General features: G+C 43.9%; 1 protein-coding gene across 5 annotated transcripts in view; it reads left to right on the top strand.

Moving 5' to 3' along the window:
• The first annotated feature begins 235 nt into the window (after positions 1-235).
• The window catches only part of tbc1d22a (TBC1 domain family, member 22a), a 180902-nt gene continuing 168861 nt past the window's right edge, over positions 236-12276 (top strand). For all 5 annotated transcript variants that reach the window (XM_036944449.2, XM_021563375.3, XM_021563377.3 and 2 more), the window contains exons 1-5: positions 236-714; positions 1666-1722; positions 5287-5470; positions 5636-5852; positions 7234-7398. In XM_036944449.2, coding sequence (XP_036800344.2) covers positions 653-714; positions 1666-1722; positions 5287-5470; positions 5636-5852; positions 7234-7398 — 685 coding nt within the window. In that variant the 5' untranslated portion in view covers positions 236-652. The remainder of the gene's footprint in view (positions 715-1665; positions 1723-5286; positions 5471-5635; positions 5853-7233; positions 7399-12276) is intronic.

Genomic DNA, 12276 nt, shown 5'->3' with positions numbered 1-12276 from the left:
AATTTGATTGATTTGATATCCTCCACATTCTGTACTGGAGTGTGGGCCAGAGACAGGGAGAAACTAAATCCTACCTGCCAGCTCATCTGCCATCCACACGGACCGTTTATATTATACCTCGTTCAAGTACTAGTCTACACAAGGAAACTTGGAAATGCCCGACTTGCTCAATGGTTGTTGTTAATCACGTGCTGCGTTTCCTATTTCCTAGGACTTGAACGCGGTATTATACCTCAGCGACGTTTACTGCGTTCACAAAGCCAGTCGGAACAATGAAACTTGGACATTTCTGTCTTCCTGGTTCGTTGAACGCGGCACGTAGATAACTATAACTTGTTAGCCTGTCGGACAATTCAGAGTTTCTAGTTTCGACGAGCACATGAATGCAGCAACTGACACATTTGAAGATGACGTCGATCGCGTCTCAACTCACATACAGTAGATTGTACTTGTGATTGGGCGATGGCTAGGCATTGTGAAACTGACCAATCCCTACAGCGCTTGCTCAGACTAACGCAGCTCCAACATGGCGGCGTTCTGAGTTTTGGAGGAGGGAACTGGGCGTAAATAAACACGCTTTAGACTTTTTAAAAACTTTCGGTAACAACACTCGTATTTTTGTGTCTGTGACATATTGTACCAGGGAAAGAAAATGTCAACTGACGGAAACAAGAAACAATTCTGGAAAAGAAATACAGCTAAGGTCCCTGGCAGGTATAAGTGACGTGTTCCTTCTTGGTAGCTACATTTGCTCGCTGCTTGTTAGCTAGCTCCGTTGCACTATTACATTCGAAATTACAGGTCACACTGACTGTAACGTTGAAACATTTAGTTTTTCACACATCCAATAATTATGTGTTGCTTCATGTCATACTTTATGGGGTTGTCAAACGTGCGCATGCTCTTGCCTCAGTGATTCTAGAGAACATATCACCAGCCGCTAACGTTAGCTAAATGATTGTAGTATGAGTTCGTCGTTTGGTATTCAGCTAGCTTAGCTAACCAGATAGCTAAGCCTAGCATTCCTTGCTAGCCAGTTAACTTTCTAAGGTTTTTATTTAGCTAGCTGTTGGCCTTTTCTGATTTAACTGACTCGTTGTCAGAGCTTGTCAATATAGCAAAAATTAAATGTCAATATGACGTATTGAACTTATTTCTGATGTGTAGTCAAGTTCCAAGTAACTTTACATTTAGGCTCCAGTTCGCTAACTTTCTAAGGTTTTAATTTAGCTAGCTAGTAGCCTTTCCTGGTTGAACTGACTCGTTGTCAGAGCGTATTGTCATCATAACGTTACCAGCAATGAAATGAACAAGACGACTTATTGAACTTTATGATGTGTAGCCATGTTAAGTAACTTTACGTTTAGGCTAGATGGCTACATGCTCATCAAATAATCAAATGCGGCATCATATTGCCAACTACTGTTGACAGCTGCTTTCAAATGAAACCTAAGTAAACCAAAGTTGGTCTGCTCAATGAATTTTCTCATTATTGGAGTGCACTTTAACTTAATCAAGGCATTAGTTGACAGAGACATGTTATCCATGTTATCCACTGTTTACTATAATATATAGTACACTGTAATACATTACAGAACATTAATTCAGTAGATTTTCTTGTCAAAGCATAGCAATAGGTCATTGTGTTTTTTCCCCTCTCCACAGCATACAACATGTGTATGGTGCTCAACATCCTCCTTTCGACCCTCTTCTGCATGCTAAGTAAGTGTCTGATTAGTTGTACGGTATATGTCCAACAGTATGTCTGAGTCCCAAATGGTTCCCCATATCCTTCTAGTGCTGCACAATATAGGGAATAACATGCCATTAGGGACATATTCTATAATGAATGAATGAATGGTGACTGTTGCTCTCTGGTATGTAGGTAGCTTTAGTCCTTTGATAGGGGATTTAAGATGGCCATTCAGGTTGGAGTAGTGGACTGACCTGAAAATCCAGTTTTTAACTTTCAGGAAATGCTGAGGTTAAAATTCAATGCTATTATAACTTCCTTTTGCCTCAATCACACCGGCAGCGACATTGGGTTTTGGTACAACAGAAGTACATTAATTTACTATGGAACGCTGTGCTTTCCTTGCGTCATTGCATTGCAGAGACAGTTGCAGTGTGTTGCATATGTTGTATTTATCCGACATACGCATCAAATGATATGGCTTGACAGAAATGGTAGCAGAGGTTTCTAACTTTCAGGAAATGCTGAGGCTAAAATTCAATGCTATTATAACTTCATTTCGCCTCGATCACAGCGACATTGGATTTTGGTTCACCAGAACTTGAACTTTTGTTGCAGACATATCCAGATGACACTGCATACCGTTTTGCGCAATGACGCTGCCTGTGTGATCGATGAGTTAGGACTATTGTAATTAAAAGAAACACTGCATGTCCTTGTTTGACTGTCTTTTTAAGCACCCGTTTGACTTGATTGAGGATAGGGAATTATGTCCGCTCCACTTTAGCCTGGGTGTCTAACTGTTTAATCAGCACTAGCTACATCGTTTCCTTGCCAATAGAACAGCAAATTGGCATAAGGGCAATTCCACGGTAATAACATTATGCTTTGACTCAGGTTTTTCACTTTCAAATGTATGACAAACAAAAAATACATTGATTTCAAAGTTCACCAAACCATACAAATCTATGCACAATGACTTTGGTAAGGGAATTACAATAAAATCTCCCTCATGTTTTTGTGAACACATTGTCCAAAAACTCAGATAAATATCTGCTCCGAATTAAGATTCAAAGAGTCAGCTCATTTTTTACAAGTTTGAACATCACAGCGGAGTACAGTACAATACAGCAGCGTTCAGTAAAGTATGCTACTGTATTGTCCTATATTATACTGTACTATTGTATGTAACTTTACTCTACTGTGCTCTACTCACTGTTCTGTGCTCTACTCACTGTACTGCACTCTGCTATCCAAATGTATGTCTGTGATGATAGGTTCAGATTTGGTCCAGTGCGTTTTGTCTGTGGATGTTCACATCAAGGCCAGGGTGGCCTGACCAAATGTGAACTACTTTTCAATGTCCATGAACGTCCGGTGTTGGCCGTTACTCAGTGACTGAGGATGCTGGTTACAGTACATTGAAAGAGAGAGGGCTCATGGATAGGTGTCAGTAAGAGCTGGAAGAGGTGACATTAACTGGGACCATTAACATTAACACTCTTGGTTTGATCACCAGACAACAGAAAGACAAAGAAATCAGTTCTGAGCTGAACATAAGTATGCCAGTGGAAGAGAGGACAGTAGAAGGTGACCCAACTGTGGTTTGTGACACATTATTTCCCATTGTAGCCATTTCAGTTGCAGTGATTTTTTTTTTGTGGGGGGGGGGGGGGGGTAATTCCGCTACCAATTTGGTAACTGATTAGGAGTTTTAATAATTAAGTAAACAACTGATATCAGTAAATTCACTGTAACTAACTGGTAGGTCTACCATTACTTGTTACTTCTGTGAGCTTACATTATCCTCCCTCATGAGGCAGAGAAATGAGAAAATATCTTAAGATATGTGGGGTTTTGGTAACAGAACTACAAGGCACAAGACACTGTTTCTTAAACTTACAGAAGGTAAATCATTTCTCCAATACTAAATATAAGGGTTGATATGAGTTGGCAAGGGTCTATACATCGACATTATTGTGTTTTGATGCATTTCTAATACCGTTTAAGACTTTTTCTGGTAGATGTTTTCTAAGACCCCTTTTCCATCTGTTTATCCAGAAATAAAACCTTTAATTATGCCACATTTTTTAGATGGAAAATGTATGCCTTTAAATTTGCCAAAATATATACCTTTCGCTTTCATTTGACACAATTTTATATGCGCCTATGAACTTCACATTTTGGTGCTCATGGGTTGTTTTCAATGGAAATGCTCTAAAGCAGAGACAGATTTGGCACCTAGAAGGGCTTACTTCTCAGGCTGTGGCACCTACTATTTTTTTTATTTTTATGATCTGTCTTATCTCCATTTGACATCTGTTAGATTAACTCACACAGACCCAAGGTAGGCTTAATCAAATATTCTATATAGGTAACCGAATAGTAATCTCTCTACTGGCTCTTTGGGCTGTGCAGCACAGTTCAGTCCAGCCCAGTCCAGCATAGTTCTGAAACTCCACCCATCTGCTCACGTACCTGTATACCAAGTATATTCTCCCAACTGTTGGTTGTGGGTTGACAAGGAGAGAGCGGAAACAGATGAAACAGCTGATCTTCAGTAATAGGCTTTTGTTGCTTTGCCTTTAGATTAAAGTGCTGCAAGTCTAATCATGTGGCTGATGTCCACAGAGGGGTTTATTTCATTTACTTGTTATTGTTAGGCTGACTTCCATGGTTTTATCACCTGTCAGGAGTGGGCTAGTCACAAGTAGAGTCCTATTGAACTTGACGTTGCTTTTGTTATGCTAATGCTTTCGTTTTGAGTGAAAATAATACGATGGAAAGGAAGGGTCCCCTCTCCCTCTCTCCTTCCACCCGTGCTGCTTTTCAATCTCTGGTGCACACCTGAGTCTCATGGACACGAGAGGAAAAAGGATAAATTAAATTGGCTTTTTATTACGTTTCCCCCCCCCCTGAAGAAAACGTCTCTCATACACAAAGGAAGATTTTCTGTGAGAAATGGTTAATTGATTTAATCTGTGATTGTGTTCCTTTTACAATAAGCTTTTTGAAATAATTCAAATAGATGCTGACTCATTGATTGTCCTTGCGGAATGTTTTTGTGATTGTTTAATTTCTTTCATTATCGTCATTCAGTTCCCCCCCCCCCCCCCCCCCCCCCCCCAACATTCTCGTCAGTCAGTTCTTTTCAACATCGGCTCGCTGCGTCAACGTGAGAATATCCACCTGTAGATGGGGCACAGCTGCAGTCTCATTAATAGAACTTACAAATACACCCAATTGAGCTTTTTTTGGAATTTAGTACAAGGGTATGTTCTTTGGCTGAAGTAGGCACTTTTTGACCAACTGTATTTGGCATTTGAATCTTAATTCCATTGAATGAACAGTTGAGGGATGTTTGTGAAGTGACCCTACCAGAGTGAATTTGTCTCCCAGTCCTAATCTTTCATGGTCTTTCTGTTCATCCTTTCTAAGTCAATTCACCATTATTACCAACCTCTTCCACGTTCCGCTAAAAAAATTACATGAATTGAAAATACATGTATAATTTGGGGTTTTTGGTCTCTTTTTTTTAATGCTTTGGATGACTTCTAGTACCCTTAACTTCTCCTCATCTTTCCCCATCTTAGTCTAATCAAAGCGGGCAACAAGCCCCAGACGACACCGGGAGGGAAGCCAAAGAAAGCCACCACCTTCCAGGAGTTTGAGAGCATCACCAGCGATGCCTGGGACGTGGGGGACGACGACGACGAGCTGCTCGCCATGGCCGCACAGAACCTCAACATCGAGGTCGTCATGGAAACCGCCAACAAGGTGATTCTATGCCGTCAACATACACAGCAGTCAGTCGTCCTTGGGTGTTTCAAAGGCCCTTATGTACTCATAAGCCCTGTTTATATTAACTTATATGCCCTTATAATACATTAAGCTGTTTTTAAGGAGTTACATTTTTTAATATATGTTATTGTCATTTTGCAGGTGATCGAGAACCACAGCAAGCAGCAGGAGAAGCAGAGACAGGACGATGCCGACGCGTCAGAGCTGGAGGACCGAGAGGAAGAGGCGCATGAGGAAGAGCAGTGGGAGGAAGGGGAGGAATCGACCCCTGAGGTGTCGTTTGCTTGTGAGCCCAGCCCGCTCAGTGATGGCAAACTGGTGAAGTCACTGAGTGAGGCCCCCATCGGATCACCTAAGGGTAAGTAGACATATGTTGCATGTTTCTCTTCTCGGTCTCTCTCCTCTCTATCCATCAATCAACAAACAGACAAAAACATGTAAGCGTCAGGTGAGGTGACAGATGTGAGGAACAACTTCCTAACAAGGAAGGAATCTTGAAAGGAGGAACCCCACTCCATAGGGCCCATTTCCTGTCTTCACCCACTCCTTCTATACACAATATTTCCTCTCCCCCTGCCTCTGCTCTGAGCCTGCTAGGCTTTTCATGTTCATTTGTTAGTGTGGTAGCAGCAGCAGAGGGTGGTGTTTGTCTTGTGCAGTAGGGAACATCTGCCTGCTGTCTGTGGTGGTGCAAGAGATAAGACAGCAGCCCGTAGCAGTCCTAACTCCAGTATTATCTCCATGGAGGAGACACTGACAGAGGAGACACTGGCAGAGTAGACACTGTCTGCTCCAGTCATCTGTGTTGATCAGTACACACACATAGAGATATATATATATATATATATATATCTCTATCTCTCACTCACACACACAAAAGACAGACCCGCGCATCTGATGTGTTCACACACGGACCCCTACTCGCCCACGGACCCCTACGGACCCCTACTCGCCCACGGACCCCTACTCGCCCACGGACCCCTACTCGCCCACGGACCCCTACTCGCACACTGCCCTTCCTGCTGGGAGAGACCTCATATTGTCTGTGATTGTTCTGCTCTCTATTGTAGTGCTTGGGTAAATGATATATCATGGTGATAATGTAGTGGAGGTTGAGCGACCCACTCTGTTCTTTGCCTGCAGGAAGTGATAGTATTAACACACTCCCCTTTGCATGCTGTGTTCAAACCAAGCTGCCGTCTTGAGCTCAACTCATCACAAAAAATCTGTGTTCATTTTCCTTTAGTCACATCACTATAATATTGTTGTCTGTCTGGTAGCTTCTCTCTACCCCGTCTCCTCTCCCCTCTGTCTAACCTGGCACTCCCCTCCCTCCACGCTTTCAGCCTACAAACAAGCTGCTCTCTGCTAATGGAGAGACAGACAGAGAGAGTGGCCTGACCTCGGCCCTGCAGCACTCTACACCTTCTCTGGGTGTCCTCCGCTGTCCTCTACTTCTGCTGCTGGGAACAAACTCTACTCTGCCTTGTTATTGTCTGTAATGGGGCTCCCGAGTGGCACAGCGGTCTAAGGCACTGCATCTCAGTGCTAGAGTCGTCAGTACAGAACCTGGTTCGATTCCAGGCTGTATCACAACTGGCCGTGATTGGGAGTCCCATAGGGAGGCGCACAATTGTTAGGGTTAGGCCCGGGGTAGGCTGTCATTGTAAGTAAGAATTTGTGTGCATCTTTGTGTGTGTGTTGTTCTCAGTATCTCTCCCCTCTCTCTGTTTATCCAGATGCGTCGCTCCACAGACAGCAGTCCCTGCCCCACCGGCCCACCATCCCCATGGTGGCTCGTATAGCTGACCAGAACACCTCTGGGACCCCAGCCATGACAGAGAGAGAGGCATCCCGCCTGGACAAGTTTAAACAGGTCCTGGCTGGACCCAACACTGACCTTGGTATGTTGCTGGATATTAATTACAGATCTAAGATCAGACTCATGTAGGAATGGTGCTCATAGGGATCATCGAACCCAATACCTTTTTGAAGCTCTGATATGTGCTTTGTGTAGGAATGTTACCACTCAACCACACAGGTTCACCCCAATCCTGAACTAAACCATTTAGGGGAAAGACATCTGACCTTGTATCATTGTGTTGGGTTGCAACACCTCCCTGTCTCACCTTCTAATAGAAAACCCAGTTCATAGCTCTGTGGTAAAGAACTCCATCTGAGAAAACAAGCAGTGAAACATCTGCTGTGTTCTAACGATGCCATATGAATAGCTGAGGGGGAACTAAACTTTGCCATCTGGCCAGTGGCCACCGTGCATAATCCAAGGGACACAAATGATGCTTTTAGTTTGTACTTGCTCGTTCTCTAGCTTTACTTCTACTGTACTCCTTTGAGACGAGATGGTGCTTTAACTTGTGATCCAAGGCTGTAATGGGGTAACGGCAGTAGCTTTGGTATTGTTCTTCCATGGGCATTTATATGGCCGATTTGAACGTTTTTTTGTGTGTTTCACGCTTTCAACTTCTAAGGGCTATTCTATGGAGGATTTAACGGCAGCGTAGCCTAGTGGTTAGAGCGTTGGACTAGTAACCGGAAGGTTGCGAGTTCAAACCCCCGAGCTGACAAGGTACAAATCTGTCGTTCTGCCCCTGAACAGGCAGTTAACCCACTGTTCCCAGGCCGTCATTGAAAATAAGAATTTGTTCTTAACTGACTTGCCTGGTTAAATAAAGGTAAAATAAATAAAAAAATTAACGTTCTATGGGTGATTTGAAGGAGTCTATTCACCCTTTGACTTCCGCTTGTTCTCCTATAAGTTTCAAGGTTTTGTTCTTTGTCAGTCCTCTAATCCTGCAGTATATGTCTGGTTTATCAGCTCCGTCCTGGAAAGGCATTGCGGGCAGATTGGTATGACTTGCATTGGAGCTGCTCAGGTGTGTGTGTGTGTGTGTGTACTTACGTGTTGTCGGACTCGCTCTTAACCATTTTGTACCGTTGATGATTTTTCCTGCAGTCGGCTTTTATAATGCTCTGAATATCCTTGGATTGTGCTGTGTGATTGTATGTGTGCTGTCTGATCCGCCTCAATGATTCCAGCTTCCGTCGTTGTGCCTGAGCCAGAGATGAAGGCGTCTTAGCGAGGTTATACCTGTGAGGGAGTCGGTTCTATTGTTTGAGTCATTGTGATAGCGCTGATTCAGCCCAGTGGCTAGATCATTTTGTGAGGCTATGTGTCACTGACTGTCTCTCTGGTTTATACAACAAGTGGTTCAGGGTCGTGCTGAGACACATGAGGGAATAGGATTGGGGTAAGTGAGGTGCTGAATGTCAAAGAAGACCACTTCTGATTTTGAAAGGCAAAGACCATAACAGGTTCGCCTTTTTTGCCAAACATTCCATTTTCAGTAGACGCATGTAACCGGAACAACTCATGACTAAAGAAGGGTCCACTGTATAGAGCTTGAGACACAAGTTGATACACAACCTGTGGTTTTAATGTCACATGTACAAGTACAGTGAGATGCCTTTCTTGCAAACTCAAAACCCAACAATGCAATTATCAATAACAATATATTACTAGAAAAATACACAAGAAATAAGAATATGAAATACACAAAGTAAGTAACCATACTATATACTGGAAATATTTAAACAGTCAGTTCTAATACTATATTTACGTGTGCAGGGATACTGGAGTGATGGAGGTAGATATATATTTTTTTAGTTAACTAGATAAGTCAGTTAAGAACAAAATCTTATTTACAATGACGGCCTACCGCGGGCCAAACCCTAACCCCGACAACTCTGGGCCAATTGTGCGCTGCCCTATGGGACTCCCAATCACGGCCGCCGGTTGTGATACAACCTGGAATGTTTGAGTGAGCAAATGATGGAGTGAGAGTTTGTGAGTGTGTAGAGCCCTGTGAGTGTGCATAGAGACAGTGTGAGATTGAAATAAAAGGTCAATAATGATACAAGGTTAACACAGTTCGTGTAGCTATTTTGTTAGTTAGTCGTATTGCTTGGGGAGAGAAGCTGTTCAGGTGTCTGTTGATGTACCTCTTGCCATGCAGCAGCAAGGGAAAATAGTATATGGCTTGGGTGGTTGATTTTCCGGGCCTTATTTTCACACCGCCTGATAGAGATCCTGGATGGTAGAGAGCTTGGCCCCACTGATGTACTGGGCTGTCCGCACGACCCTCTGTAGCGCCATGTGATCGAGGGCGGTGCTATTGCCATACCAAGCAGTGATGTAGCCAGTCAATATGCTCTCAATGGTACAGCTGTAGACCCTTTTGAGGATTTGAGGGCCCATGCCAAACCTTTTCAACCACCATTTTAAGTCCTTAGTGATTTTGGCACAGAGGAATTTGAAGATGTCTACTTGCTCTACTGCTGCCCTGTTGATGTGGATGGGGGTGTGTTCACCACCCCTGTTTCCTGAAGTCCACAATCAGCTTCTTGGTCCTGCTGATGTTGAGGAAGAGGTTGTTGCTATGTGACCATACTGCCAGGTCACTGACCACCTCCCTGTAGGCTGACTCATCGTCGCCGGTGATCAGGCCTACCCACCGTCGTGTTATCAGCAAACTTGATAATGGTGTTGGAGTTGTTGAACAGGGAGTACAGGAGGGAACTAAGCACACACCCCTGTGGGGCCCCTGTATTAATGGTCAGCATGGCGGAGGTGATGTTGCCTACCCTCACCACCTGGGGTCGGCCCGTCAGGATGTCCAGGATCCAGTTGCAGAGGGAGGTATTCAGACCCAAAGTCCTAAGCTTGGTGACGAGCTTGGCGTGGACAATAGTGTTGAACACTGAGCTGTAGTCAATTAACAGCATTCTCACATAGGTATTCCTCTTATCTAGGTTGCTGAGGGCAGTGTGAAGTGCAATTGAGATTGCATCATCTATGGATCTGTTGGGGCGGTATGCAAACTGGAGTGGGTCTAGTGTGGCTGGGATGAGGCAGTTAATATGTGCCATAACTTGCCTTTCAAAGCACTTAACAATTAGAGAAGTTAGTGCCACAGGGTGGTAGTCATTGTGACTTGAAGCCTAAGAGTTCTTAGGCGCAGGAATGATTGTGGTCATCATAAAACGTGGGGATTACAGACTGGGACAAGGAGAGGTTGAATATGACTGTGTATTTGCCTGCCAAACTGTTCTGCGCGTGCCCTGGAATACCGTCGTGGCCCGGAGAGCGAGATCCCCCAATCCTCTGGGTTGGTGACGTCCCTCACAACTGGCTCGATGTTGTCAAAACGTGCATAAAATACATTGAGTTTGTCTGGTAGAGAGGCATCGTTGGGCAGATCACGGTTGGGTACGCTTTGTAATGCGTAATGGACTGTAGTCCCTGCCACATACGGTGGGTGGCGGAGTCTGTGTAATGATTCCACCTTATTCCTATATTATCCTTTTGCTCGTTTGATTACTTTGCTGAGGTCATAGCTGGCCTTCTTGTAATTATTCCTGTCTTTGGCCATAGCATCAGGGTTGTCTAAGATGGCACTGTGTGCGGTAGCCCTGTTCTTTAGTTAAGCGCCAACTTGTTAATCCAGGGCTTTTGACGTTGCTGATGCATTTCCTAATGAAGTCTGTGACAGAGGTGGTTAGCTTGTCATTGTTGGCGCTGGAGTCTCAAAACATATTCCAATCAGCACTAGCAGAGCAGTCGTGTAGCATAACCTCTGATTCTCAACCGAGCGAATTGCAGGTACTACTTGTCTGAGTTTCTGCTTGTAAACAGGAAGCAAAATATTAAAGTTGCCGGCAACCAGAAAGGCAGTGTATGTTCTCCTGCTTGTTTATATCCTTGTACAGTTTAAGCGCCAGCTTGTTAATTTTTGTCTTGAGGGGGAATGTATACAGCAGTCATGTTGACAGCTGAAAAGGGTCAGCATTTGACCATCAGGTATTCAAAGACGGGTGAACAGTGGGTCGACACTTCCACCAGGCTGGAATTAGCACACCAGTTGTACTTGAAGAGGCAACCCCCCCCCCCCCCCCCCCCCGACTTCACTCTCCTGTCTGCATGAAAATATCCTGTCTGCATGAAAATATCCTGTCTGCATGAGTCCTTAGCTGTAGTATATTGGCCATATACCACACCACCTTGGGCCTTATTGCTTAGGTATACCAAGGGTATGACAAAACATGCGTTTTACTTCTCTAATATTGTTGGTAACCAGTTTATAATAGCAGTAAGGCACCTCAGGGGTTTGTGGTATATGGCCAATATACCACGGCTGCCGGCTGTATCCAGGCACTCCGTGTTGTGCATTAGAACACCCCTTAGCTGTAAAAATAAAACGTTTTGTTTATCTGGTGGTGTTCTCTTCAGTTTTCAGTTGGCTCTCACTGACTCACTAACCAGGCAGTGTAGCGTGAGAGTGCGTGAAGCAACCACTAGAGCGAGCAGCTCTCTCTGTGGGCCAAAAGAAGCACAACACCCCTTGACTCTAAATACTGTTAACGACTACAAAATTTGGAAGATTAGGCTACCAGATATCTCACATTCTCCCACATTTCAAGTTGGCAACACGGGGAACCCAAACATGAGCAATAAAACTGTACTATTGATACAGAAACTGTTTCCCTTTTTCACAGCAACGGTTTCCTTTTTTCTTTGCCCTTAGAGACAAACTAGGACCAACAATAGTATCCTGCCTCTGACCATACTGGTATATGAATTCATCAGTATAATACCAACCAACCTCTTGACCTTGAGGCGTTTTATTTATTTAAAGCATTGTACTGCCGTTGTACTACGGTAACGCATAATTCACAAAGATGGTACCATATGTATAATGCCGTTT

The sequence above is a fragment of the Oncorhynchus mykiss genome, chromosome 15 (assembly GCF_057628025.1).
Source record: "Oncorhynchus mykiss isolate SJ-2025 chromosome 15, ASM5762802v1, whole genome shotgun sequence".
Taxonomy (NCBI): Eukaryota; Metazoa; Chordata; class Actinopteri; order Salmoniformes; family Salmonidae; genus Oncorhynchus; species Oncorhynchus mykiss.
Note: the sequence above shows the minus strand (reverse complement) of the source record. Positions and strands in the feature narration are given on the sequence as shown.